General features: G+C 49.3%; 1 protein-coding gene across 2 annotated transcripts in view; it reads left to right on the plus strand.

The window, feature by feature from the left end:
* The first annotated feature begins 3,274 nt into the window (after nt 1-3,274).
* The window catches only part of ZNF385A (zinc finger protein 385A), a 471,767-nt gene continuing 447,062 nt past the window's right edge, over nt 3,275-27,979 (plus strand). The window contains exon 1 of one of the 2 annotated variants that reach the window (XM_086964826.1): nt 3,275-3,744. In XM_086964826.1, the coding sequence (XP_086820952.1) occupies nt 3,732-3,744 (13 nt within the window). In that variant the 5' untranslated portion in view covers nt 3,275-3,731. The remainder of the gene's footprint in view (nt 3,745-27,979) is intronic. The other variant, XM_086964862.1, reaches the window with a different exon arrangement.

Here is a 27,979-nt window from a genome sequence, read left to right on the forward strand (position 1 = left end):
CCACTGTATTGTTAGTATTTTTTTTTAATTAGAGCGTAAAATAAACCGAAAATAAATTATTCATTTAGGTATATCATAATCATAGTTCAGGAAATAATACTACAAATGAATGGCTACATTTCCCTCAATTAAATCCAATTAAAATCACGTTAAATGCATGAATTCTTTGATCATCTGATTCCCGCCTCTCTGTGAATTTACTCAACAACGTAAATATTTCTCTAGATTCTCAATAAAATAATGATACCAACATTCTCCATGGATAGTGTTCTTCATTTCTTAGGTCCATTCACAAATGTCAGGCTAATATATTTTCAGTGGGTAGTTACAATCAAACAGGCTGTTAATATTAAGTGGAAAACCTGAAAATTAAGTCTGGAACACAGTTTGTCTTTTTTATCTATTACGCCAAGATATGTAATTTTGGGGACAAGTTGGAGAGTATGTCGGAGTATTATACTACGAAATCTAAAGATTGATTATTTGAAATGTTTTAATGATGCACACTCCCAAAACATACATTTTAAATCTCTAAATTGATTTCCAATGCAAAAAGGATGTGAGTGCGATATTTTGCCAGATCTTACACTCAGTTCTCTTGGTGTGAGAGAAAGAGAGTATCCAAATATTTAAAAAAGTAATGTGACGAATAAGTGCCCCATAATGATGAATTAATGAGACTGATAATGTCGCAACGACATTTCCCTCAATATATAATGCCCATCCTAGTCTCCCACTTCTTTTTAATGTCGGGGAGTATCTTGACTTTTTTACTGTAATAAACTATACCAGAATTCATTTTTCAAGTTATTTTGCCCTTTGGTGTGCAGTTTGTTAACCAGATTTGCTGCTCGCTGGACATCTATGCAAACACAAGAAGAAGATGGACCGAGCGCTGAAACTTTTCAGACACTCACCCCCAGTCACAGATCTGGGCTGGATCCATCATCATTCTTTAGCTCACTTCTCCAACTCAGTTCAGACCCAGCTATATGCAAATCAGTCTTGATCCTGTGCCTCATGGGAACAATCCAGCCCAAACTGCCAAACCAGGTCTTCCCTGAACCTGAACTTTCTAAAGAATGTGGTCCTGGTGGAAAGCAGTCCTATTTTTTAGGTCGAGCCTGGGCAGCTCATGCGCTGCTCTGCGAGGCATGCTGTATTCGAGTATGGACTTGTAGCTCCGCCCACTCTCCGCCCATATTTTTCATTGGCTTGTGTCATTGTCCTTTGTAAACGCTGGCTTCTGATTTGTTAATACGCCTGGTAGTCCCTTCTTAGTACTGCCATGTCTTCATTTGTGACCCACCCATGAGTACTGACCCTTTTACTTCTGTTGTTACACTGTATGTCTTAATTAGTCTGCAAGCACTATTTTCTGTAATGAGTATCTTCTACTGCACGCACGACATGCATTCCTGCAACATGCAGCGCGCCATGGGCGCTTTCACTTTCTAATCAGCCGGGACAATGGCGGCCGCTTGTTTGAAACATAATAGGTCTCGCATTTACAAGAGTTGGACTATGGGCATTGTACATTACAATTCCTTTTACTTATGTGTTAATTATCAAAACAGATAAATAAAATGCATTGTCATTTACAATGCCAGTAGATTAAACTCTCACAAATGCAAGACCTATTGAATTGCAAATGCTTGTTGGTTAAGATGTTTCTGGTTTTTTTTGTGAGCGACCGACGCCCAACCCACGCAAAAAAACAAAAAAGTTCTCGCAGAGCGTGTGACTGTCCTGGTATACTCTGTAGTTAATGCACCCGCATTACCAGTGCGGTGGTGCGTGGTACTCCTCTGCCATGCGCTGTGGCAAAGGTGCCACTGCCAACTGCCACTTATGCTGTCTCCCCGTATTGCATGGCTTTTTATGGCACTTATATATGTGCAGCACTTCATATCCGATGACGTGTTGCCCGCCTTGTCCTTGCCCCGGTAATGGCTGCAGTGAGAGTGCCCACTCAGCTTCTGTTGTTTGCTTGCCCCAGACCGGGCCCTGCCCTAAGTGCCCCCTCGGGTTGACGCCCTGGATTGCCTGCGCAGAGGAGCCGCTTCACCTGTTATGGGGCCGTGTAGTATTATGTGTTTTGTGTTCTTTTTTCATAGCGGATGGTTTTCCAGTTTGTTCGCCTCTTGGCGCTGCTCTGTGGTGCCCCCGCGGCCTGAGGGCTCTGCAGTGCACTCCCTGGCCGCCCTCCCCTCCTGTATTGATTGTGGGAGCGAGTGCGGAACCCCCACGCCCGCCTGTAACGTGCTCAGACGGATGGAGGTGTCCGCGGGCCCTGCTTAGTATTCCGGGCACTCGCCACTGACTCGCTTTTTGTAGAAAGAAAGAAGGGGATGGGGTTGCTCTCTGAGGCGGATCAGATGAGAGATTCCTTCACACCTCCTCTACCCCCGGATTCCCAGAGACAAGTTTGGGAGCCCCTCCCCCCCCCCGGGGGGAGCACGCACGGCAGAGCCCCTCGCGCTCGCAGCCCCTCTTCCCACGACTCCCAGTGAAAGGACACCGTCTCCTTGACATTGGCACCGCAGAGCCCCGTATCGCGGGATTTCACCCCAAAATCGAGGCACGCACAGGTGCTGCCAGCGGGCGCGCGTTCCATCACGGGGATTATATATGGTATATTAAATGGCTCTAAAATGAACTCGGCGTCTGCCAGTGTGCCATTGACTCCCAGCCTCTCTCAAATGTGTTAAATAATAAAAGCCCCGTTTTGACGTGCCCAGCCGTGCAATGCAGTTAAGATAACTGGAGCGCTGTAAACAACCTTAAATAAACATTTAGTGGCAAGGATGCAGTGCAGTGGGCATCTGAACAGATAGATGCCCAAAGATGGGTCCTCCCGACCCGAAGACACAGCTGTCTATAGGGGGTCCTACCCTAGGATGCAGGCACACGCTCCAAGCCATGACCAGCCTGTGCGCAAGCACAGGACAAGGAACACCCCCTCTCCGGCTGCACCGGTCCCAGGCTGAGGAGAGCGACTGAAGCCTTTTGTTTCCCGCGGGGTGACCTTCAAAGCACCTCCTGCAAGCGCCCCCCCCCCCCTCCCCCCAGGCCCGCCGGGGGCCCGAAGAGGCTCGGCCGTGGCTCGACACGCGTGCCAGCGCACCTCTCAGGTAACTTGGAAGCCGCGCCTCCTCCCCGGAGGTGGGAAGTCCAGGTAACACCAGGAATTTTTCCCCCAACCTCTTCAGTTTTGATGTGTGGTTTGCGTTGGTTATTTCAGTCCCGTTTGATTGGATTCCCCGGCTCTCACACGCAGCCAATGGCGAATGCGCTGGCATAAGTGTCTCTGGTGCCCTGCCTCTCCCCGCTCGAGGAAGGGGGCAGAAGCGGAGCCCTCCGACCGGCAAGGCGCTGCTTTTTTTTGCCTTTTTGACAATCGCTCTTCTGAACTGTTGTTCTCTTCGCAGGAAGAAGCGGAGGGTCCTGTAGTGACAGCAGGGACAGCGTCTCCGATCAGCGCCCACCCCTTTAAAAAAGCGCATAAGGACGGGGCAGGCAGGGCTCGGATGCGAGAAGGCAACCCTCCCTGGAAGGAATCTGTGCCGTGCTGCTTGCTGGCTGCGCAGTGCTGCCGGCTCTCGCTGCGCGCTCTCTGGACGGCACCTGCCGGCAGGCTCGGGATACAGGGGGCTTCCTCTGTGGACTTTGGCGCTACACGGCTGTAGTGTCGGGCCGGAAGTTGGATCACCGGCGCTCCAACGGCTTTCATGATGATCTTGGGTGAGTGTGCGACCCTGCAACTCTCTGCTGCTACCCTGCCTTTTGTAGGTGTCTGAAACTCTCTAGTGGCGACTCTATTTTATTGGTGGGACCCTGCAGTGCCTGTGTGAAAACCTGTCTCTCATTCCTTTACAGTCGGTAACTTGTGACGCACCTGGTCGCTGACTTTAAAGAAATGATGTCAGAACTTAACTGTAATAACTTATTACGGTTGAGTTCTGACATGAAAATGCCTGCTGCCAGTAGCCTGGGGAAAGGCAGGTCTGCTCTCGGAGCATAATTCAAAAGCTGCTTCAAGAATGAAAGAAATGATCATTTTCTTTCTGGTGTTTTTCTAGCTGTACATTGACAGGAAAAAAAGGAGTTATTTATCGCAACATGTTTATTTGTTGATCTCCTTGGGTAATTATAAAAAAAAGTTTGAATCTATGCATCTTTCTACACATTCTGAGGTGCTGCGCCATTAAAATATATATATTTTTAAAAACAAACAACTTGTATTAAAGTGCTGTTGATATCTTTTTGCAGCAGACATAACAGCTTTTTTGGTGTGTTTGATTTTGCACTAGAAATTCTATTTGTACTCTTCATGTTTGCTTACTTTCTCACTCTGTCATATGAAAGAGCTACGTTTCCAAGGATTTAAGTGGTTTGTGATAAAGGGGATGATGTGACCATGCATTATAAGGGATAAAGTACTCCCTTCTGTATGTGATAAGGGATATTGAAAGTCACCTCGGAGATGATGTGACCATGTATTATAAGGGATAAAGTACTCCCTTCAGTATGTGATAAGGGATATTGAAAGTCACCTCGGAGATGATGTGACCATGCATTATAAGGGATAAAGTACTCCCTTCAGTATGTGATAAGGGATATTGAAAGTCACCTCGGAGATGATGTGACCATGTATTATAAGGGATAAAGTACTCCCTTCAGTATGTGATAAGGGATATTGAAAGTCACCTCGGAGATGATGTGACCATGCATTATAAGGGATAAAGTACTCCCTTCAGTATGTGATAAGGGATATTGAAAGTCACCTCGGAGTTTCATAACCGTACAAAGGGATTACATCCCCAGCTTCATTCTTCTGTAAGGTCATGGAACTCATCAGTGACTTGCAATACTCTTCAAATGTATGACAGGCGTATTTTATCCTGTATATTATCCATTGCAGTGCTAGAAGGGTGAAGGTTGAATCCCATATGTGACAACCATAATGTAGGCAGACCTCACAGCTCGCTGTTATCAAACAAAATTATTGCCAGTGAAGTGGCATTTATTGCCTTTTAAATAGTGCTCCAGTATTGCTTGTGATTAAACAACAAGGGGTGGTGATGGACAGAGTTTCTGAATTAAGCAGAATACTCTCACCCAGTCAAGAGATCAGGGCTAGATCCAACACCAGTATTGCTTGTGGCCACTTCTTGAGCACGCTTTAATGTTTGATTGGACCGTAAAGCCAGGTCCAGGAGGAAGGGAGTTACCACTTGGGGTACAGCAGGGTTGCAGTTTCTTTTAATCTAGTCCCTGATGACTCTGCATTTTTGGGGTCGCGTCCTATCCTTGACCTGACGAACACTCCCCTTCCTGCACCTTCGGGTTCTTTCACGTCTATCCTCCCACCACGCCAGAACCACCTCTTTCAAGCCTATAGTGTTTACATTCCTTGAGATAGCTCACTGGGTTGAGCGCCCACTGCAGAGTTTCGTGCTATTTGTCAAGGTCGGAGGTTTGGTTCCGTAGCAGATGCTACTCAGCATTGTCGATGTCGTAGGTACCCTTGATTAATTTGTACGGGTTTCTTTTGTTTCAGTGATACACGTTCATTCAAAGGTATCTTGGACTGCATTTGCTCCTCTCATGTGCAGTTGAGAGGTTCTGTTCCCCACCTCTCGTCTGTCTGTGAGCCCGTGAAGGGATTGGCTGTCTCCAAGTGCTCCTTGAAGCTTTTATTATGTAATGTGAACGCTATATAAAACCACTGGATAACCTTATACAGCGGCCGCCTGCAGAGGACGCAATCTTGCCGGCAGGTCTGCGGGTCTGTGTGTTTTTTTCACGGACCGCGGGTGCTGCGGGGGCCAGCCCCTCCCGCCTGGGTCTCGTTAGTGACTGAGTGGGTGGCCTCTCTTGCCGGCGGCGGGCAGGCCCTCGCTTGCACGGGATTCCTGCAGGATACCCGGTGAAGTGACAGACGCTCTCAGCTCAGAGCTGACCTAAATATTCACACTTCTGGCAGCCCGAGTCTTATGTAATGTGGGGCTCGGCGAGGCTCGCTCATCTCCCCGCTCGCCGTCCGACAGATGCCTCAGCTCGCCAGAGCACCCGTGGTACTCCCCCTATTCCCAATCCCCCCTCCTCCCGCAGGTGTGTTAGGCCTTAGAGGTCAGCGCGTTCACGTGAACCAACGCAGCATCGTTACTTGTAGTGTGCGGGGGGCGTAGCTTTCAGCGGTGTAGCGGGTGCAGTGGCACCGGGCGTCGAGATGTTAGGAACCCACGGCACCTACATTGTGTCTGCACTTTGTTATCCAACAATATACGGGTGCCCATTTGCCTTACTTGCCCCCAGGCTCTTGGCGCCCTTGCTGCGCCATACATGGAGTAGGTTGGGCATTTGCGACTGCATTTGTTACTGTTGCGGTTAGGCAATTGCCATGTTCATGATTGGGTTTTACTGGCTTTCTCCTTCTGTAAAGGTTAGGGTTGAGTTACCTGTATATTTAGCTTTCTATTGAGAATAGGTGAAGGTTGCCCTGTGATGTGCTGTGCGTGTGGATATGCCTGAGTCTGTACTTATAACAAGGTAGAAAGATATTAGTGGTTTTATGCTTGTGTTGAGGAGGACTCTTCCGTGTAGTTCAGTGATACATATTATGACATGGTTTTGCTTTATTATGTGTTCATTTATGTCTGTTTTTCTTCGTGGGTGTGTTGTGCGCATGTGTTTGATTACCACTGAGTTGTGCCATGTGTTTTTGCCTCATGTTTGTTGATTTGGTTTCATATTACATTTCATTGTTGAGGTTGTGCTGGGGTAAGGTTGTATGTTATGTTTTAAAAATGTTATTTCCCCACCACCCACGTGGTACATTCTACTTCACTGCTATCCACTGGCACAGTGCTTGTCGGTGCCCCAGCTCTTGCCCTTTTTTCGTCGCATCGCCAACCTTGTGCAGTATTTAGTGCACCCTGGAGACTTGCCCCGCTGCCCTTCATGCGGGGACCCACTGCTATGATCTATGTCTTGTTGGACGGTGTACTGCTTAAAGACTTCCACCTTTTGTGTCCATGTAAATGTAGAGTTTAGAATCCTGAAATATAAGTTGTCTGTTGAGTCTGCCAATCCAACACTCTCAGGAGCTGAGGAAGCGTCCCTCGCACACACAGAAGAATTATACCACAGACGGCAGCAGTGCAAGCCTCCCTCACTTAGAGCTAGGGACCTACAAGCACCAGCCGTGCAGGCCTCCCTCCCCCATAGAACAGGTGCATCCCGGGCAGCAGCAGTGCAAGCCTCCTTCACTCAGAGCTAGGGACCTACAAGCACCAGCCGTGCAGGCCTCCCCCTCTGAACAGGTGCATACCGGGCAGCAGCAGTGCAAGCTTCCCTCACTCAGAGCTAGGGTCTTACAAGCACCAGCCGTGCAGGCCTCCCTCCCCCACAGAACAGGTGCATCCCGGGCAGCAGCAGTGCAAGCCTCCTTCACTCAGAGCTAGGGACCTACAAGCACCAGCCGTGCAGGCCTCCCCCTCTGAACAGGTGCATCCTGGGCGGCAGCAGTGCAAGCCCCCTCACTCCGAGCTAGGGTCTTACAAGCACCAGCCGTGCAGGCCTCCCTCCCCCACAGAACAGGTGCATCCCGGGCAGCAGCAGTGCAAGCCTCCTTCACTCAGAGCTAGGGACCTACAAGCACCAGCCGTGCAGGCCTCCCCCTCTGAACAGGTGCATCCCGGGCAGCAGCAGTGCAAGCTTTCCTCACTCAGAGCTTGGGTCTTACAAGCACCAGCCGTGCAGGCCTCCCCCTCTGAACAGGTGCATACCGGGCAGCAGCAGTGCAAGCTTCCCTCACTCAGAGCTAGGGTCTTACAAGCACCAGCCGTGCAGGCCTCCCTCCCCCACAGAACAGGTGCATCCCGGGCAGCAGCAGTGCAAGCCTCCTTCACTCAGAGCTAGGGACCTACAAGCACCAGCCGTGCAGGCCTCCCCCTCTGAACAGGTGCATACCGGGCAGCAGCAGTGCAAGCCCCCTCACTCCGAGCTAGGGTCTTACAAGCACCAGCCGTGCAGGCCTCCCTCCCCCATAGAACAGGTGCATCCCGGGCAGCAGCAGTGCAAGCCTCCTTCACTCAGAGCTAGGGACCTACAAGCACCAGCCGTGCAGGCCTCCCCCTCTGAACAGGTGCATCCCGGGCAGCAGCAGTGCAAGCTTTCCTCACTCAGAGCTTGGGTCTTACAAGCACCAGCCGTGCAGGCCTCCCCCTCTGAACAGGTGCATACCGGGCAGCAGCAGTGCAAGCTTCCCTCACTCCGAGCTAGGGTCTTACAAGCACCAGCCGTGCAGGCCTCCCTCCCCCATAGAACAGGTGCATCCCGGGCAGCAGCAGTGCAAGCCTCCTTCACTCAGAGCTAGGGACCTACAAGCACCAGCCGTGCAGGCCTCCCCCTCTGAACAGGTGCATCCCGGGCAGCAGCAGTGCAAGCTTTCCTCACTCAGAGCTTGGGTCTTACAAGCACCAGCCGTGCAGGCCTCCCCCTCTGAACAGGTGCATACCGGGCAGCAGCAGTGCAAGCTTCCCTCACTCAGAGCTAGGGTCTTACAAGCACCAGCCGTGCAGGCCTCCCTCCCCCATAGAACAGGTGCATCCCGGGCAGCAGCAGTGCAAGCCTCCTTCACTCAGAGCTAGGGACCTACAAGCACCAGCCGTGCAGGCCTCCCCCTCTGAACAGGTGCATACCGGGCAGCAGCAGTGCAAGCTTCCCTCACTCAGAGCTAGGGACTTACAAGCACCAGCCGTGCAGGCCTCCCTCCCCCATAGAACAGGTGCATCCCGGGCAGCAGCAGTGCAAGCTTGCCTCACTCAGAGCTAGGGTCTTACAAGCACCAGCCGTGCAGGCCTCCCTCCCCCACAGAACAGGTGCATCCCGGGCAGCAGCAGTGCAAGCTTCCCTCACTCAGAGCTAGGGTCTTACAAGCACCAGCCGTGCAGGCCTTCCCCTCTGAACAGGTGCATACCGGGCAGCAGCAGTGCAAGCCCCCTCACTCAGAGCTAGGGTCTTACAAGCACCAGTCGTGCAGGCCTCCCTCCCCCTCTGAACAGGTGCATCCTGGGCGGCAGCAGTGCAAGCCCCCTCACTCCGAGCTAGGGTCTTACAAGCACCAGCCGCTCAGGCCTCCCCCTCTGAACAGGTGCATACCGGGCAGCAGCAGTGCAAGCCCCCTCACTCAGAGCTAGGGTCTTACAAGCACCAGTCGTGCAGGCCTCCCTCCCCCTCTGAACAGGTGCATCCTGGGCGGCAGCAGTGCAAGCCCCCTCACTCCGAGCTAGGGTCTTACGAGCACCAGCCGTGCAGACCTCCCTCCCCCACAGAACAGGTGCATCCCGGGCAGCAGCAGTGCAAGCCCCCTCACTCAGAGCTAGGGACTTACAAGCACCAGCCGTGCAGGCCTCCCCCTCTGAACAGGTGCATACCGGGCAGCAGCAGTGCAAGCTTCCCTCACTCAGAGCTAGGGTCTTACAAGCACCAGCCGTGCAGGCCTCCCTCCCCCACAGAACAGGTGCATCCCGGCAGCAGCAGTGCAAGCCCCCTCACTCAGAGCTAGGGACTTACAAGCACCAGCCGTGCAGGCCTCCCCCTCTGAACAGGTGCATACCGGGCAGCAGCAGTGCAAGCTTCCCTCACTCAGAGCTAGGGTCTTACAAGCACCAGCCGTGCAGGCCTCCCTCCCCACAGAACAGGTGCATCCCGGGCAGCAGCAGTGCAAGCTTCCCTCACTCAGAGCTAGGGTCTTACAAGCACCAGCCGTGCAGGCCTCCCTCCCCACAGAACAGGTGCATCCCGGGCAGCAGCAGTGCAAGCCTCCTTCACTCAGAGCTAGGGACCTACAAGCACCAGCCGTGCAGGCCTTCCCCTCTGAACAGGTGCATACCGGGCAGCAGCAGTGCAAGCTTCCCTCACTCAGAGCTAGGGTCTTACAAGCACCAGCCGTGCAGGCCTCCCTCCCCCACAGAACAGGTGCATCCCGGGCAGCAGCAGTGCAAGCCCCCTCACTCAGAGCTAGGGACTTACAAGCACCAGCCGTGCAGGCCTCCCCCTCTGAACAGGTGCATACCGGGCAGCAGCAGTGCAAGCTTCCCTCACTCAGAGCTAGGGTCTTACAAGCACCAGCCGTGCAGGCCTCCCTCCCCACAGAACAGGTGCATCCCGGGCAGCAGCAGTGCAAGCTTCCCTCACTCAGAGCTAGGGTCTTACAAGCACCAGCCGTGCAGGCCTCCCTCCCCACAGAACAGGTGCATCCCGGGCAGCAGCAGTGCAAGCCTCCTTCACTCAGAGCTAGGGACCTACAAGCACCAGCCGTGCAGGCCTTCCCCTCTGAACAGGTGCATACCGGGCAGCAGCAGTGCAAGCCTCCTTCACTCAGAGCTAGGGACCTACAAGCACCAGCCGTGCAGGCCTCCCCCTCTGAACAGGTGCATACCGGGCAGCAGCAGTGCAAGCCCCCTCACTTCGAGCTAGGGTCTTACAAGCACCAGCCGCTCAGGCCTCCCTCCCCCATAGAACAGGTGCATCCCGGGCAGCAGCAGTGCAAGCTTTCCTCACTCAGAGCTTGGGTCTTACAAGCACCAGCCGTGCAGGCCTCCCCCTCTGAACAGGTGCATACCGGGCAGCAGCAGTGCAAGCTTCCCTCACTCAGAGCTAGGGTCTTACGAGCACCAGCCGTGCAGACCTCCCTCCCCCACAGAACAGGTGCATCCCGGGCAGCAGCAGTGCAAGCTCCCTCACTCAGAGCTAGGGACTTACAAGCACCAGCCGTGCAGGCCTCCCCCTCTGAACAGGTGCATACCGGGCAGCAGCAGTGCAAGCTTCCCTCACTCAGAGCTAGGGACTTACAAGCACCAGCCGAGCAGGCCTCCCCCTCTGAACAGGTGCATACCGGGCAGCAGCAGTGCAAGCTTCCCTCACTCAGAGCTAGGGACTTACAAGCACCAGCCGTGCAGGCCTCCCCCTCTGAACAGGTGCATACCGGGCAGCAGCAGTGCAAGCTTCCCTCACTCAGAGCTAGGGACTTACAAGCACCAGCCGTGCAGGCCTCCCTCCCCCACAGAACAGGTGCATCCCGGGCAGCAGCAGTGCAAGCTTCCCTCACTCAGAGCTAGGGTCTTACAAGCACCAGCCGTGCAGGCCTCCCTCCCCACAGAACAGGTGCATCCCGGGCAGCAGCAGTGCAAGCCTCCTTCACTCAGAGCTAGGGACCTACAAGCACCAGCCGTGCAGGCCTCCCCCTCTGAACAGGTGCATCCCGGGCAGCAGCAGTGCAAGCTTTCCTCACTCAGAGCTAGGGACTTACAAGCACCAGCCGTGCAGGCCTCCCTCCCCCACAGAACAGGTGCATCCCGGGCAGCAGCAGTGCAAGCCTCCCTCACTCAGAGCTAGGGTCTTACAAGCACCAGCCGTGCAGGCCTCCCCCTCTGAACAGGTGCATACCGGGCAGCAGCAGTGCAAGCTTCCCTCACTCAGAGCTAGGGTCTTACAAGCACCAGCCGTGCAGGCCTCCCTCCCCCATAGAACAGGTGCATACCGGGCAGGAGCAGTGCAAGCTTCCCTCACTCAGAGCTAGGGTCTTACAAGCACCAGCCGTGCAGGCCTCCCTCCCCCACAGAACAGGTGCATCCCGGGCAGCAGCAGTGCAAGCTTCCCTCACTCAGAGCTAGGGACTTACAAGCACCAGCCGTGCAGGCCTCCCTCCCCCACAGAACAGGTGCATCCCGGGCAGCAGCAGTGCAAGCTTCCCTCACTCAGAGCTAGGGACTTACAAGCACCAGCCGTGCAGGCCTCCCTCCCCCACAGAACAGGTGCATCCCGGGCAGCAGCAGTGCTAGCTTTCCTCACTCACAAAATCCCTGCATCGCAAGCAACAGTAGTGCAAGCTTCTCTGACCTACAGAACTTGTATATCACAGCGAACAACAGTGCAAGCTTCCGTCGCTCCCACTCATAACGGCCACCTCACAGCAGCAGTACGCATGAGCGGATTTTGCGGATTGGCAATCCGCGAATTTTGCGGATTTGCGGATTCGCAATCCGCAAAATCCGCGAATTCCCGCGAATTTGCGGATTTTTTTTTTTTTTGTGTTCGCCCGTGTTTCTGCCAGTTCGCGAGGGTTTTTACAATTTCGCAATTTGCGAACTTACCTGTCGGGTCGCAAGTTTTGCGAACTTGTTGTTTCTACGTGTCCAGCCTGTTTGGGACACTCTTCTTCATCACTGCCACTCTCTGTCACCACTGCCACTCTCTGACTACTCATGCCACCCTCTGGCCCACCCATGCCACCCTCTGTTTCATCACTACACCCTCTGGTTGTCCAGTGTACATTATTTTCGGCAAAGCAAAGCACACCTTTCCTGCCTCAAGTGACCTGAATTAATTTGGGGCTGATTAATGTGTCACAGAATATTTTTTTAGCTGGCACCTGCTTCCTTAGTGCGCCCTGATTAGTGATCTTTTGCACTTGCTAAGTGCTTTCATTGTTGCAAAATTAGTTACAACACCTGCCCTGCCCCAACTGACAATAATGAATTAGGGGCTGATTAATGGATTTTAACTTCCAGCCTGGCTCCTGCTTGTCTCCCTTAGCTGTAATTCAGGACCTTTGTGGCATATGTGTAACTATTCTGAGGTTCAGAGCAGGGTCACATAATAGTTTCAACTGGCAACTGAACTCTGGAGGGGCCCCTCAGGAAGCCCTACAGGAAATGGCTACTAATGATGTGCCTGAACTTTTGAACCTGGTAAGTAGTTACTTTCAGTTTTGCCAAGATCGTATTTCTGCAATTTCGCACTTATTCGCGGGGCGCGAACTCACGCTAACAGTGCGAGCAGCGCGAGCAAAATCCGCTGCTCGCGGATTTGCGGATTTTGCGGGAAATTCGCAAATCTCGCGGATTGCGGATTTCCCGAAAATCCGCAAAATCCGCGAGCGGAACGGATTTTCCGCCCACACCTAAGCAGCAGGAGTGAGAGCTCCCAGTGCACTCAGAACTTACATCACAAGTAGCAGCAATAACATGAGAAGTAGCTGCTGTGCAAGCGTTCGAAGCCCATAGAACATGCATATCACAGGCAGTGCCAGCACCTAGAGGTGGGTGAGCCAACAAGTTTACAGGGAGGGTCAAGCCAAGTGTCTGGCTGTCTTAGAAGCAGTTCACAAGCCGAGCCCTGAAAATGTTTGCTATGTAACTCACACAAATACAATGAAATAAGATATGATGTTAGTCTCTTCAAAATTTTTAAAAAAGTGTATTGCTTTATCCTGCTGAAGCTTTGTCATTAATACTTCATGTCATAGCACTGCACTGAGAAGTGCTCATTAAAAGTGATTTTTAAACATGAACCATAAGTGAACTAAGAAGCAAATGAGTTGTCTTGTAAAGCCCGGAGATGGCTCAGAATATTTTGAAGCAGTTTAAAACTATATTAAAGCAAACTCAATAGGTTTTTGTACAACTGGTATTCTAAACTCACAAAAGCAGTTTCATGAGTAATAATGAAGAAAAATTAGTTTCTGTGAATAAAATAGTTGCCTAAGATCACACAATTTAACTGGGGAAGTTGCTATTTGTCCAAGTTTTCAAGTTTCACTTTGCGCAAATCAGCAAGTAAATGGGTTCCTAATGTTCTTTCCCTAAGTTAAGGCTTTGTTTTTACCTTTCTCTGTATTTTTGGGAAGTTATTATATAGTGTGAACTCCACCAGAAGGTACTGGAGCGCATTACACAAGCACCAGTTACATTACATATGGTCATAGTCATTGCATATAGGCAAGGGGAGAGTGATTGATTTGCCAACAGCCTTGGTCGAGATTTCAGTGGTTGGACCTCACACGCATAGAGCATATGAAGCACAGGCAACAGAAGAGCAAACTTCTCTCTCGACACAGGATGAGTGCAAGCATGACACCTGAACATGTCAGCTGCAGCACAGGCAGCAGCATTGCAGATGAGCACAGGACAGACAATGCAAGAGCAGCAGAATGCAAGCATCTCTCACTTACACAACTCAAACACAGCTGACGTGTAAAACGGATTTCCACATCAGGTGAAGCTAGTGCTTAATTTGAGCCGGTGGTTTATGTGGGGCACACAGGCAGTCACTCATGTTGGGGGCCGGCACTTATTTTTCCTCATCTGACATGACCCAGAGCAAGAGAGGAAGAAACTCAAAATGGGAAAAAAGAGGACGAGAAGGGCGAAACAGTGACGAAGGAAGTAGGTTGAAAAAAGAGTCTGCAAAAGATAGATAAAGAGGCAAAAAGCGTCTGGTGGATGAGAGCCATGAGGTGGAAGCAAAACGTCGAAGCCCTGGTCTGGGCATGCCGACATCCAAGAGTTCTGGACTCATTAAGCTCTGGGTCCGTGCAGCCCACGAGCAATGAAGAGCAAGCTGCCCCCGAGCTGGACTTAGGGCAGCTGCGCCGGTGATGGAAAGGAACGCGGGGCCTTGTTGGATAACAAAGATAAGATTTTGTGAACATTGTTTTCCTTCCCCTTCCGTAGTGTTTCTGACAGAGTGACGCGGTTTCTGAGGCAGGGAAGGTGTGACGTCCAGGGCTCAGGTGTGCCCGAGAGGGCTCTCTTGCTCTGTCGTGGACCCTGAACAGGGGAGGGGGGGTGGACGCCATGTTTCTCTCACCCTGGCCGTCCCCTCCCTCCCAGCCCTGTAATTATCAGAGGGATTAGGAAGGAGCACAAATATCCACTCACAGGTATCGAATGGCCCAGGCTGTCCCCGCACCTGCGGCGCTCGCGGAGGCTGTAAACACTAATTAGGGTGTGGTTCCCACCCAGGCCCCGACACTGCCTGCTCCGGGGGCCCACGGAGGGCAGCGGGGAGTGGTCCCCAGTGCCTGCTCACGCACATCCAGGCCTTGGCACTGGCGCGGGGAGACCTCATCCGCTGTTTGTCGACGAACCCTTATTTCCAGTTCGATGACTAGACAGCCATCATGAACATACTTGTTTATAGAAAACATACATTCTGCCCAAGAAAGACCACCCAATGCTATGGTGGGCCCCCACACCACCCCATGCTGAAGCCTCCGGCGTTCCACATTCGCTCTTGGTTGGGCCCCCATGGTACCAAATAATGTACTCCCTGAACCAGGTGGTGCACCCTCTCACTTCAGTCCACAGGCCTGGCACTCACTGACTGGCTCTGTGCACAGTGCTGTGGCATCGTGGGCCGGGCACTTCGACGCCGAGCTGTGCTCTCCCCTCACTTCAGTCCACAGGCCTGGCTCAATGGTGTGCTCTCCCAGTACTTCGACCCCGTGGGCCTCACACTCAGGGAGGCAGGCTGTGCTCTCTCGGTGCCTCGGCCTCGTGGGCATGGCGCACTAACACGTGTGTGCTCTCTCATACTTTGCTGCTCGGTCCCACCCGTGCTCTCACAGACCTGCGCCCACACGGGCCTGCGGCTGGAAGCCACGCACTGCAGCAGAGCGTGCCCAGCCCACCGGTGAGGCGCAGACGCCATGACAGGTGAAGGGGGCGCCTCCTCCCGCTGCAAGTTTAGACAAGTGAACAAGAAGGCAGTTATTAATCTCCAACTGAAGGCCTGTGTGGGCTGCAGGCACGTTTTGAAGGCGGGCTGGAGGAGGATGAAAGGCGCTCGGAGATCCGAGAAGCCCCCGCCATGAGCCATGCCAGTGACCCGACAAGCCCCCGGGTGCTTATTATGCAGATCGATGTCTGCATAGCACCTGGGCAGGTAATGCTTCCACATACCCCAAACTGCACAGGCATGATTTACTCACACACAATATTGACCCAATGTACATCTGCAGCGTCCCCTCCTCAAGTTGGACACCTTCAACCAGCACTGTTGTTTTAAACTCTTAACACTTTGCATTCTGGAACTTTTAGTTCCGCATTCCCATCATGACCATAGACCCTCAGGTCCACAAAAAGCAGATTGTCTTTGGCCATCATCTTGATCGGTATCTTGACAAAGGTGGCACGGGGCGGAGCTACCCTACTCATATGCATTTATACAACTAACTGTGACGGCACAAAACGTATTGTTTTCTTTTGAATTCAAATAGGTTTTTATTGGGTGTTTCAGTATTAAATAAACACAAAAAAATAAAGACTTAAAAACATACATTAATACAGATGAACAGTACAGTACAATAAGGCGAAAGGGGTAAAAAGCAATACACAATAGGTTACACAATAATACATACTTCCGTAGGCGGTGTGTCCGGGCAGTTTCATGTAAATTAATTAATGAAAACGTATTGTTTTCTAATGCTTTTAATAATATGTTCTAGCATCTTCCTTAGTGGAACTCGTTTTTATGAATCTATTAAAGATGAAAGACTAAATTCCTGAGATTCGAAACTGTGACCTGCAGAGTTACGCATTGCAGAGCACCGGCCCTGGCTCTTAAACCCACTGAGCTGAGTAATAGTCAAACTTCGTCTCCCGCGAGAGATGCCCAGTGCCCTCGCGCGCAGGCTTTAGCCAGTTTCAAAACGAGAGGTTTCGTCCTCAACATTTCAGGGGAAGGCGCTGCATCCCCATAATGTGTCAAACTTGGAAGGAGAAAGGGAGAGGCGGGGCTCTTTGAAGGCGCTTGTTTCCCCTGGCTCAGCCTGTTTGGTTAAACAATAGCGTTGCTAACGCTGCCGCCCGCTCGCCCGAGGCAGAGCGAGGAGCTTCCAGGCGCCGCGCTTGTCCTGAGGAGGCGGAGAGCGAGGCCCACTGCCTGCATGCGCCATCCGTGAAACGTGGACTTTGGTCGCGGCTTCCCACTTCAACACATCGTGTGATTCTGAGCAAATGATTTCCTATTGTGCACTAATCTGGTAGCGTATATGCCACAGATGTTTAAGAAGGTAGCATTTGGGGTCATTGCTGGGTGAGGTAGTTGTCACATTGCATGCATGAGTGAGTGCTGCGTCATAGTCATCATCTAAACATATGCAAGGACGGGTACCAGGGCGTTATCAAGAAGAGAAGGTTCGATATTTCGAACAAGTTCAGAGTAAAGATTGTAGAGAATTTCGATCACGACGAATGGGGCTATTCGTTTTTTGTAGCTGAACTGAGTCTGTGTGGTTGTTGGCAGTTACATAAGATATCTTTTGCTGCTGATAAGAGTACCTACCCACAGAATCGACCAAAAGTACGCTTTTTTCCAAAAGTGACACCCCAGTGTTCCAATGGTGCCCGTCAAGAGCTACAAGTTAGGTCAACATTCTAAAAAATGTTGACCTATGAAATGTGGTTGAGTGGACCAAAGAGTGAGTACACTCATAAGAGTTACACAAACATGGGGGTGTGTTGTTGATTCGGTGAACTCATACTCTGCAACGACAGGACAGGTATTGTTGACATTCCTAAGATGGCCTGGTCTTGAAAACCGAAAACCGGGACATTCCAAAAACATAGAAGTAGGACTTCAGTTTTACATCCGATGACATGGAATGGCTGAACAAACGTCACTAGCAAATAGACAGAGAGGCACTGAGCTTAAGGAGAATAAAATGCAACTTTTAAACATGACATCATCTCTTTAACTAAATGGTTTTCTGCTGGGGGCAGCTAACTAATTCTGCACTGTCTGCACACTTGAAAACTTGACCTCATCTGTTTTCATTTGACTCTTTTTAAACCGGGACATGAGCTAAATTTTCGGAAGACGCAAAGGAAACATGCTGAAAACCCGGGACACCTGGTCACCCTAGACGTTCCTCAACCAGAAAATCATTTTCATCATATTAAACTCTGGACTGATCCAGTGAAAATATTCTTGTGGATCTGAATATTCCAGAAACCCACAGGGCTCCCGCTACCTTCAAGAGGTCAGCCAGAACCTGTTGAGTGACAGCTGACACCTGACTTTAGTTAGGCACACAGGGAGCAAAATCAGAACACCCAATGTGATCCACCACGCCAAGGTGACGCGCTACACACCTGTTACTTACATTGAGTAGGTTTAAACGTTGCGCCCTTTATAGATGGCAGAGACAAATAGTATTTTTCTTCATGAAATACACCTAATTTTTGCAGAGCTTGTGCCTATTACATAAAAAATTTGGGCTGGCATCTCATATTGAATGCAGGAGCATAAATCGCATACGAAAACTCATGTTAGGTACCATCGGAGGACTGGTTTGAGAAGAAAATGCCTCTCGAAACAGTGTTACTGCATAATGGCAAAAAAGGTGCATTTCATGTATGGCAAAAAAAAAGTGAATTAACCCCGATCCTACTTAGGGAATAGCCGAAGGATGCTAAACAACAACCTTCACACCACCCAACCAAATCAACCTGTGATTCGGGCAGAAATCCTACTCCGCTGAAGCTCTGCAAGATAAAAACCAAACCTAGGATAAAATTTCACAAAGCACCAGAAGACCAAGTATCTACCAAAAATCTACTAAGCATCTATAGTGCTTCCAAGGCCACCTGCTCTAGCAGAGCTATCTCTGGGTCAGACTCAGCCACCAAAACCATCACAAAACAAAACCATCGCAAAACCATATCCTCCCATGGGGCTAGCTGGAGGATGAGGCTGATGGCGCATCCTAGTTTCCTCGGGACCGATGCCTTCGACTGAACTATCATGTTGCCCCTTGGGTGAAAACCGAAACTGCCTGTACTTACCGAGGAGCCCGAGTACCATTTTCTGTTGCCCGGTGGAGCTGTCCTATGCAGCTATAGAGGAGTCTGGCTCTGGTTCACCCCCTCAGCCGTCACCTACCCAGCCGGATATTGTTTTTAACGTTCTTCACGGTTTGGTCTGTCTTTCACTTTGACTGCATTGACTTCTTCGTTCCCTGTCCTGAAGTACTTTCACTCTATCTGTATTCCTTTCCCCTGTTTACCTTCCCCCCTCTACCTTCCATTCCCCATAAGACATCTGTCTTGGCTATGCAACAGGCTAATAACTTTTGTTAATGTGTTATCTCATGTTTTTCTCCTATGCCTTTGCTTGTAACAATAACTGTAACTGATATAATTTTAGTAATCCTGTAACTCACTGATCCTCATGTAAAGCACTCTGATACCTCCGGGTCTAGCCAGCGCAATATAAAACTCTGCAAATAAAGAAATAAATACATAAAACAAACCTATGAAAACAAATATGTGGGTGTGTCAGTAACGAAACACACCCAACTCAGACAGAAGACTCCTGACATTTTAAGCCACAATTAGTTTTATTTTAGGTGTCTCCTGACTGAGAGTGCCTCCACTTCAGTGTAATTCAAAAGAGAAAATAATTAACCCCCTTCTTTCAATATCTCACCCTTTGCTGTGTCCACATGTAGGAATGGTTCTTTGATTTGGACGCGGCTCCCCTCAAGAGGATCAGTTTTAGCCGAACACATGGAAAAGAGCGTTCTTGTCACGGTCCGCTTCTATTCTAGTTGCGAGGGATACAATATTTACTAATAAGAATAGTATTTGCCTTGGATATATATACACATCTGTAGCATGCCAATAATGTCCTCTTATACAGATTTAGAGATAGATCTTGTTGCACATCTTGAACAGGTGGGCACAGGTAAAGTGCTGAAGTTACCATGCGAGACAAGTAGCAAGAAGTGAGCGAGATGCTTGCTTGAAAGTGGTTGCAGACGAGCAAGCAGGAAGCAAAGCCCTTGCATCATCTGGCGGTAAGGGGGTGGCGTGCCAACATGGGTTTATTTTGAGAGATGTATGTACCTGGTGACTCACTCGTTCGAGGCACAGTCAGCTCAAGTCTCCTGTTTCTCACCTGTAATTGAGAGTGAGTCTCCATTTGCTACATGAGATCTCCTGGTCTGGCTAATAGCCTTGCTGATTACTGACCCCACCTCTTGCATCTCGGACATACATGTTGCTTTTGAGGATCCTCTGGACAGCACCGCCCGCACGGATACATTGTGGCATATTAGATTATTTCATTTGGGTATTGCCCCTTTCTTAACCCCTTCCATGCTCATGACGAGCTCAGCTCATCATGAGGCACACTGCTCGTGTGCTCATGAGAGATGATCTCGTCATGACCAGACCTGTTTCTATTGACCTTCAGCACAGCTGGCAAATATCCCAAGCATTCAAGGTGTTAAGCACTGGGGGTGCCACCTCAAACATGCCTTCCAGGTGCTCCTGAAGCCGTGTCAGATCCCTCTTCATTGATGCCGGAAGGGGATCTGGTTGCCAGGTGGTGCATCACTGTCCCCAGGCCTGCAGTATGAGGCGTTCTGCGACCTCTAGCTGTTGATGCCCTCAAGTTGTCCTCGAAAGCAGACACGTGCTCTTCAGTATTGGTGCAGTGCAGAGGATAGGTTTCCTTACGCATTTCCCAGATCTGACACAAGCGGTGACCAGAGTGTGTGGCTGCTGCTATTCTGGGCCTGCATCAGCCTCTTCTAGGACAGGATCCAGTCCCGAGCTGTGCCAGGAACGTCCAAGACATGAATCAAACAGTGCACAGAAGGCCTGCCCCCTGCGTGGTGCCCAACTGAAGGTTGGCATGAGGGCGGCCTGGCAAAACGGAGTATCTGAACATAGTCCAATGGGCAGGCGCCTCTCAAATGACCATATGAATGCGGAAGGATTATGCCATGACAGACCTAACAAGCCGCTCACTCTATCCCACCCCTACTGGCCTCTCCCAGCAGGTCATTGTAACGGTACTCGGGTAAATCCAAGACCGAATAACCGTATGCAACAAAAACAAAGTTGCAATAAAAAGTCATGGTTGCTCGCAACTTCCATTTTGATGATGAAAAATCCATGCTTGAAGTGGAAGTAGGTTGATTTATAGTGAAAGGAGGTATGGGGGACTCTTGATTAAAGGATTACCAGGCATATGAAAACACACCTCTGTTAACTGGTGTGTTCATTTCATTAAAAACACAGAATTCATTAGTTGTAAAATCCCTATTCTTTCTTACCTGCTGTAGAATTTTTTGCAAAAACGACACAGCATGAAAATGGGGCCCAGATTATGAAGTGTTTCAGTGACATACCAAATGCCAGTCGATACTATACCAAATGTTAAAAATATAACGTATCATAAGATGCCTGAGATCCTAGGCCCTTAATATAGTTTGGAGGGTGCAATACACTGTCGCAAACATGGCAGATGTCACATCCGCCATAAAATTATGTGCATTATTTGTAGCCTTTAACAGCTGTAATATGGCAGACAGTATATCCCTCACGATTTTTTTTCCAAGTATCTCAAATGCCAAATGAGTCCTTTTTTTGGGGGTGTTTTCAATGGGAACTATCCATTACAACGCAGTCATGCGCTGCTTTTACATTGCAACTGTTACCACGCAATTGCCTTTACATTGCATGCCATTACAATGCATGCCATTACAGCGCATGTCAGTACAACGCATGCTATTACAACACATACCATTACAACGCATGCCATTACAATGCATTATAAGGTAAGTAATGGAGATTTTTTAGTTTTAGGGTGGGTATGAGTTTTGGGGTAATTTTTACCCCTACACTATCCAACCCTTTCCCTACTGTTACACTCACTGGATTGGGAATAGTAATTTTTACCCCTACACTATTCAACGCTTACCCTACTGTTGCACTCACTGGAGTGGGAATAGTAATTTTTAGCCCTACAGTATCCAACACTTACCCTACTGTTGCCTTAAAAGTATTATGCGTTGTAATGATATGCGTTGTAATGGTATGCATTGTAATGGAATGCGCTGTAATGGTAGTTTTTAAAAATGCGCTTTAATGGCATGCGTTGTAAAATCATGCGATGTAATGGTAGTTGCGGTGTAAAAGCTGCGTTGTAAAAGCATGCGTTGTAATTGTTTGCGTTGTAACGTTATATATTCGTTTTCAATCATTCATTATAGGCCATGGAATGGCTTTAGAAAGACTATCATTCTTTTTGTTTTTCCTTACCAGCCAACCTTATTCGTACTTTATTTTAACAAGATTCGCACGAAAGGACATTTCTCTCTCTACGGTATTTGTATTTCCATGGTATGTTTCTTATGTCGCTGCTATCTCCCGTATGATCATGCTCTTCCTCTCTTATTCGGTGCTGGGGCAATCTTTGCCGAGTTATTCAAGGCAACTGTTGCTAGTGTCGAACCTCTGCGTAGTTGCACTTGAGTTTTGTTTTGCTGGTACTGATCGTTCACTTTTATTATATGCACACACAAATTATTCTGCTATCAGCAGTCACCTCTGTAAATATTGTGATTAATGTTTAAATTGTAAAATTGTTTGTTTATAGGCTGCCACAGTCAACATAGATTTGAGTTTGCGATTTAAAAAAATCTGAAACACGGTCGGTTTTAATTTGTGCTGTTTATTAATAAATAAATAAGTATGAAGAATAGTGAATGTGGGCTGGAAATGTTGGCTTCTGTTTGCTTCTTCCAGCGGCCTCAAGCGCACTGAAGCATTTTCCTGGCTTAGCGAGTCTCAAGTATTCCGTTTACCTGCTAACAAGGACGGCCTTCAGCTTGGGTGTGTGTGTGTGTGTGGGGGGGGTACGGCCCCCGTGCCCAGGCAATGAGTGACTAGAGCTCAACATATGAACCTAGGCAAGGACACACAAATCTGGGTGAGAATTCGCGTTGCCAGGGATGGCTACCATGGTGAGGTCAGAGGTTAAAAAAATGGTGTCCGTGTGCACAGTCTTTTCAAGACAAATGTATTCTTCACCAACAAGCACGAGCAAACCTAGAGGGTCTGGCCTTGGCATACCTGCAACTTTTTAACAAACATATTCAATAGACATAAAAAATGTAAAAGTAATAGAAAAGTAAATCGGCGTCAAAAAGTGGCATTTTTTATGTTTGCAAATGGAGTAAGTAACATTTTGCTGAAATAAATATATTAAATGAAACGAATGACATTAAATGCGGGGACAGCTAAAACTGTCTCCAGGCCAGACTTAAAAATTGGATAAATTAGCTTATGTCTGCCACTTGTAAGATGCAGCACTTGAAAAATGATTTAACCAGCGCACGAGTTTGGCAGGTTAATAGTACAAACCCCTAAGTTAGTCCAAATACGCAATTAACATCTATATGCGTCTGCTCGCTTGACATTGAGTTAACGGCAACGATTTCAAAGTATTCACTGGAGCACTTTAGTTTCTGCCCTCTCCTTTTGTTGCACAGCCGCCTGTCCATTTCACTCGTTTATTTCCTCCTTCATTTCTTACTCCTTACTCCTTTTGTCTGGCATGCTAGTTACATCTTTGGTGAAATGGTGCAACTATTTTATCACAGATTCCTGCTAATTTATTCAGTTTTGTCTTAGTAAGTTATAAAGTTGTTTTCGCGGTCTCTGTGTTTTTGTTACATAGCACACACTATTCGAGTATATTTCATTCGAGCAGCTGTTTGCATTTTCGATCAGATACAAAATCAAAGATTATTGGGTGGACTTAGAGAAACTGGCCCTGCGCTGGAGGTCTACTTAGATTTTGCATTGCTGAAGGACATTGGCTCCTCAGTGGGCTGGTCCTATCGATATTCCCAGACCTTGCATTGCAGGAAGACATCAGCTCTTCAGGGGCACAGGCCTTGCATTGCAGGAAGACATCAGCTCTTCAGGGGCACAGGCCTTGCATTGCAGGAAGACAGCAGCTCTTCAGGGGCACAGGCCTTGCATTGCAGGAAGACATCAGCTCTTCAGGGGCACAGGCCTTGCATTGCAGGAAGACATCAGCTCTTCAGGGGCAGAGGCCTTGCATTGCAGGCAGACAGCAGCTCTTCAGGGGCACAGGCCTTGCATTGCAGGAAGACATCAGCTCTTCAGGGGCACAGGACTTGCATTGCAGGAAGACATCAGCTCTTCAGGGGCACAGGCCTTGCATTGCAGGCAGACATCAGCTCTTCAGGGGCACAGGCCTTGCATTGCAGGCAGACATCAGCTCTTCAGGGGCACAGGCCTTGCATTGCAGGAAGACATCAGCTCTTCAGGGGCACAGGCCTTGCATTGCAGGAAGACATCAGCTCTTCAGGGGCACAGGACTTGCATTTCAGGAAGACATCAGCTCTTCAGGGGCACAGGACTTGCATTTCAGGAAGACATCAGCTCTTCAGGGGCACAGGACTTGCATTGCCGGAAGACATCAGCTCTTCAGGGGCACAGGCCTTGCATTTCAGGAAGACATCAGCTCTTCAGGGGCACAGGCCTTGCAATGTAGGACTCCTACCAAGCAGATAGAAAAATCTTGCATTGATGGAGGACATTGGCTCTTTAGAGGCAAAGATCTTGCATTGGCGATACATTAGCCATGCAGATACTGAGTTCTCGGATTGCAGGAGGACACCGAGTTCTTATTGTTAGAGGATTGCAGCTGGTGTTCCGACCTGGATACCGGTATTTCTGTAGCACAGCTGTTGCAGTGGAGGACTTTAGCATCCAGATACAAGTCTTGTGTTGGTGGAAGATTGGAGCCATAGAGGCACAGAGATCTTGCACTGTTGATAGATTGCGGATATGGAGATCGCGTATTAACGAACTTTGGTTATTCACATGCATGCATTTTAGATTGTCTGAAGATATCAAATACACAAGTCATGGATTCTTCGAGGTCTTCAATTACTCAAATCTTAGATAGTGTGAGACTTAGACCATTAAACTGCACGTATCTTCGGGCAAATAAACATTTTGGCAATTACATAGAAGTTTTTGGTTGATTGAGAACTAAAGCCATTTAGCTACAGAGGGCTTGCAATTTCGAATGACTGCTTATTTAGGTACAGAGGCACAGTCTACTAGAAGACTTTGAATATTCACATTAAAAGATATTGTTACAGTTGGAAGAACACTTCAGAATTCTGCTTTCCTTTGCGTCTGAATTGCATTTATTAAACTGTGATTTCAGAAAAATTTAGCAGGGCCTCCTGCACGGACGAAGGAGTCGAGCTCTGCGTTGAAGCAGCCCACACATTTATACCCAATTTAATAAGGTTCTAGAATTGGCCAGATCTATAAATTTCAATATTCTAATGAGCACGTGCAGGGATCAGCTAATGGGAGGGAAGGAAACCAAAGCGGATGACCTTCAAAAGTGCCACAACATACGCTCAGTTTTTACAAGTAAAGAAAATCCCGCCTCAGAGACCGAAACTTCTGGTTAACAGGTTTCAGAAATGTCGTGACAACATGGTGGTCCACAGGATTGTTTTAGTCATGCTGATCAATTAGTATTTATCTCGCAGGAGGACTAGAGCTGGTCAGTCAGTATCTCAGTTACCTTCCAGAGGCATTGGCTAGTCAGTAGTCTCCAGATCTCTCCATTGGACGGTCTTCGTTGTAAGACTAGATCGAGAGTACAACAGCATCTTATGAAGCCCGCCTTCGGGGAATACTGCGGTGCCAGCGCCATGGTTAGATGGCTTGGACCGCCCCAGAATACAATCGCAGATCCCATGCCCTACTTTCACCAACGGAAATTCTGAGACGCGCTGATTGAACAAATTTAGGATTCAGAGCAGCACTTTGCTGAGTTTGCTCCATGGCGCCCTCCTAGCTGAATAATGCGCTATTATTTATTTAAAGGTTTTACAGAGCGCTTCACAAGCATAGAGAGTGCCGTGGCAGGCGAAGCATGGAAGGAAGAGGAGGTCTGGCTCTGGCTCACGTGGGGGGGTTGTGAACTGAAGTGCCCTCTCTGCACCTTGTTGGATTAAGCCTTTTGCTGTGCCAGGGTGGGGGGCAGTGGGCTGCCCCTGGTTCTGACCATATTTAAATAAATATCTAAGGCCCATCCGGGCCTCACGGGCTCTAGGCTCATTCACCCCCAACATTGAATCACTGCCAGCACTTCCGTTCCTGGTTCATATCAGGGCTCGGTTATTTAGCAAGGCAATGCCAGGCGGCCACCCAGGAGGCTACTACCAAGTGGGCATCATATGACTCCTGAAAGCTTTAAATGTTAGGCATTCTGGGCGAAATATTCATATTTTCTCCGACAAGATCACTAAACCTCATCTTTAGTGCATACTCGCCCAACTGCCTTGTGCACACCTCCATATCTGTACTCCTGAGTACTTATTCACATCTCACATCTATGTTCACACCTCAAGCACTCTCAACACTCATCGATGCTTCCTTCATGCTCCAGGGTACTTTCCTCAAGGCTCTGAGCACGCCCTACTCTCACCTGGACACTTTCCTCCCAATCCCAGCATATCAACCTGGTTATTTCTTTTGTAACTCTGAGCACCTTACCGCACACTATATCCATGGGTAATTCTATCATAAAACAATGCACATTTGCACACTTTGGCCACGCAGGCCCGGCCCGTGCAGGGCGTTATACCGGGGCGGTGACGTCAGGCGGGGGTAACAAAAAAAAATGAATAAAACCAATTTCGTTGCCCGCGCTGCATCGCCAAATGTGATGCAGCGTAGGCAACAAAATTCGTTTTTTTTTTTTCCGTTACTTACCTGTAATGGTCCATATCCCGCATTTTACAACCCCCCCACCCTGCCCCTCCCCCGCCTGACATCACCGCCCCGGTATAACGCCCTGCACGGGCCGGGCCTGTGGCCACGTCCTCCATTTGTGCCCACGAGAACTTCAGAAACACTCAAGAAACTTCCTCCACAATACCGTAGATCACCTGTTTCTCTCGTGCTCTGCTAGTTCACCACACTTCTCATCCCTGCCAATTTATTCATTTCCCCTTGGACAACAATTGTGCCTCCATTGACCTCACCAGCGCCCTTGTGGTCCTGAATCCCAGTGGTTCGTCCACACACCATAACCCTTTCCTTGTACGCCTAGGACCTTGTAGTTCAACACACTTCTCAGTACTTCCCCAATATCTATGTTACCCATTTCCTGCTAGTATCTCCTTACACCTTTCTTTGAACCCTTCACTGCACTTCTTTTCACTTGCCTTGTAACCCTCCTCCCATCAGCCATGATATTACTCCTAAGCACCTCACCAGTTCCTTTCCACCCCTAGGTATTTACATCACGGCATAATTCCCATCACAAGAGTAGCCCTCACCTTCCCTGTTGAGGCCTCTGCTCCGCTTACTCCCCGCAATCTGGCTGCAGTGAATCTGGCATCTGCGCGGAATGTATGACGGTACAACGCATACATTTACAATTCATGATTTTACAATGCAGTTTTTACATCGCAACATCCTTTACAATGCATTCTTTTACATTGCATGCCAATACATTGCATTTTCAGAAACTACCTTTACAAAGCATTCCATTATAGCGCATTATACCTTTACAATGCATTCCATTACAATGCATACCATTCCATCGCATTTAAGGTAAGTGTTGGATAGGGGTAATAATTACTATTCTAACTCCAGTGAGTGCAACAGTAGGGTAAGTGTCGGATAGTGTAAGGGTACTATGCGTTGTAATGGTATGCATTTTAAAGACTTGCGATGTAATGCCTGCGTTGTAGTGACATGCAATGTAAAGGCTGCTTTGTAATGACATGCTATTTAAAGGATGTTGCGATGTAGTGACTGCTATGTAAAGGTAGTGCGATGTAATGACTGCGTTGTAAAGATTGTTTCCCAACTGCGCAAGGTCAGAAGGGGCGTCCTATCTGACTGCCGGAGGGGTCCAAATCAAGCTGCAGCCGTGGGATCGAGGGCCCCTGTGCAGGTGAGGAAGTGCAGGGGGTTGAAACTTACTGTACGCAAGATCTCTGTAGACACAGAGGGGGTTCTGAGGAGACCAGGTCAAGCATCATCTTATTACCACAGCACATCCCCAGCAGAAGCCGATCGCGCTTACTCTTCCGACTCAAAGCACAGGAGTGTGCATTGATGACCACTGCAGCCCTTGCAGCTGATGGCAAGGCACTGGACGAGCAGACCTACTGCAGGCCTGACATGAATGAGCACACCATCACATGGAGAAGACAACCCCTGCCACTACACACCTCCTCACTACCACAACGCTTGGAGCAATACACCTTTGCTGCAGGAGTCCTGTAACTTGCATATCTCTCAGACACAGCAAT

Source organism: Lissotriton vulgaris, chromosome 1_1, assembly GCF_964263255.1.
Source record: "Lissotriton vulgaris chromosome 1_1, aLisVul1.2, whole genome shotgun sequence".
NCBI lineage: Eukaryota > Metazoa > Chordata > Amphibia > Caudata > Salamandridae > Lissotriton > Lissotriton vulgaris.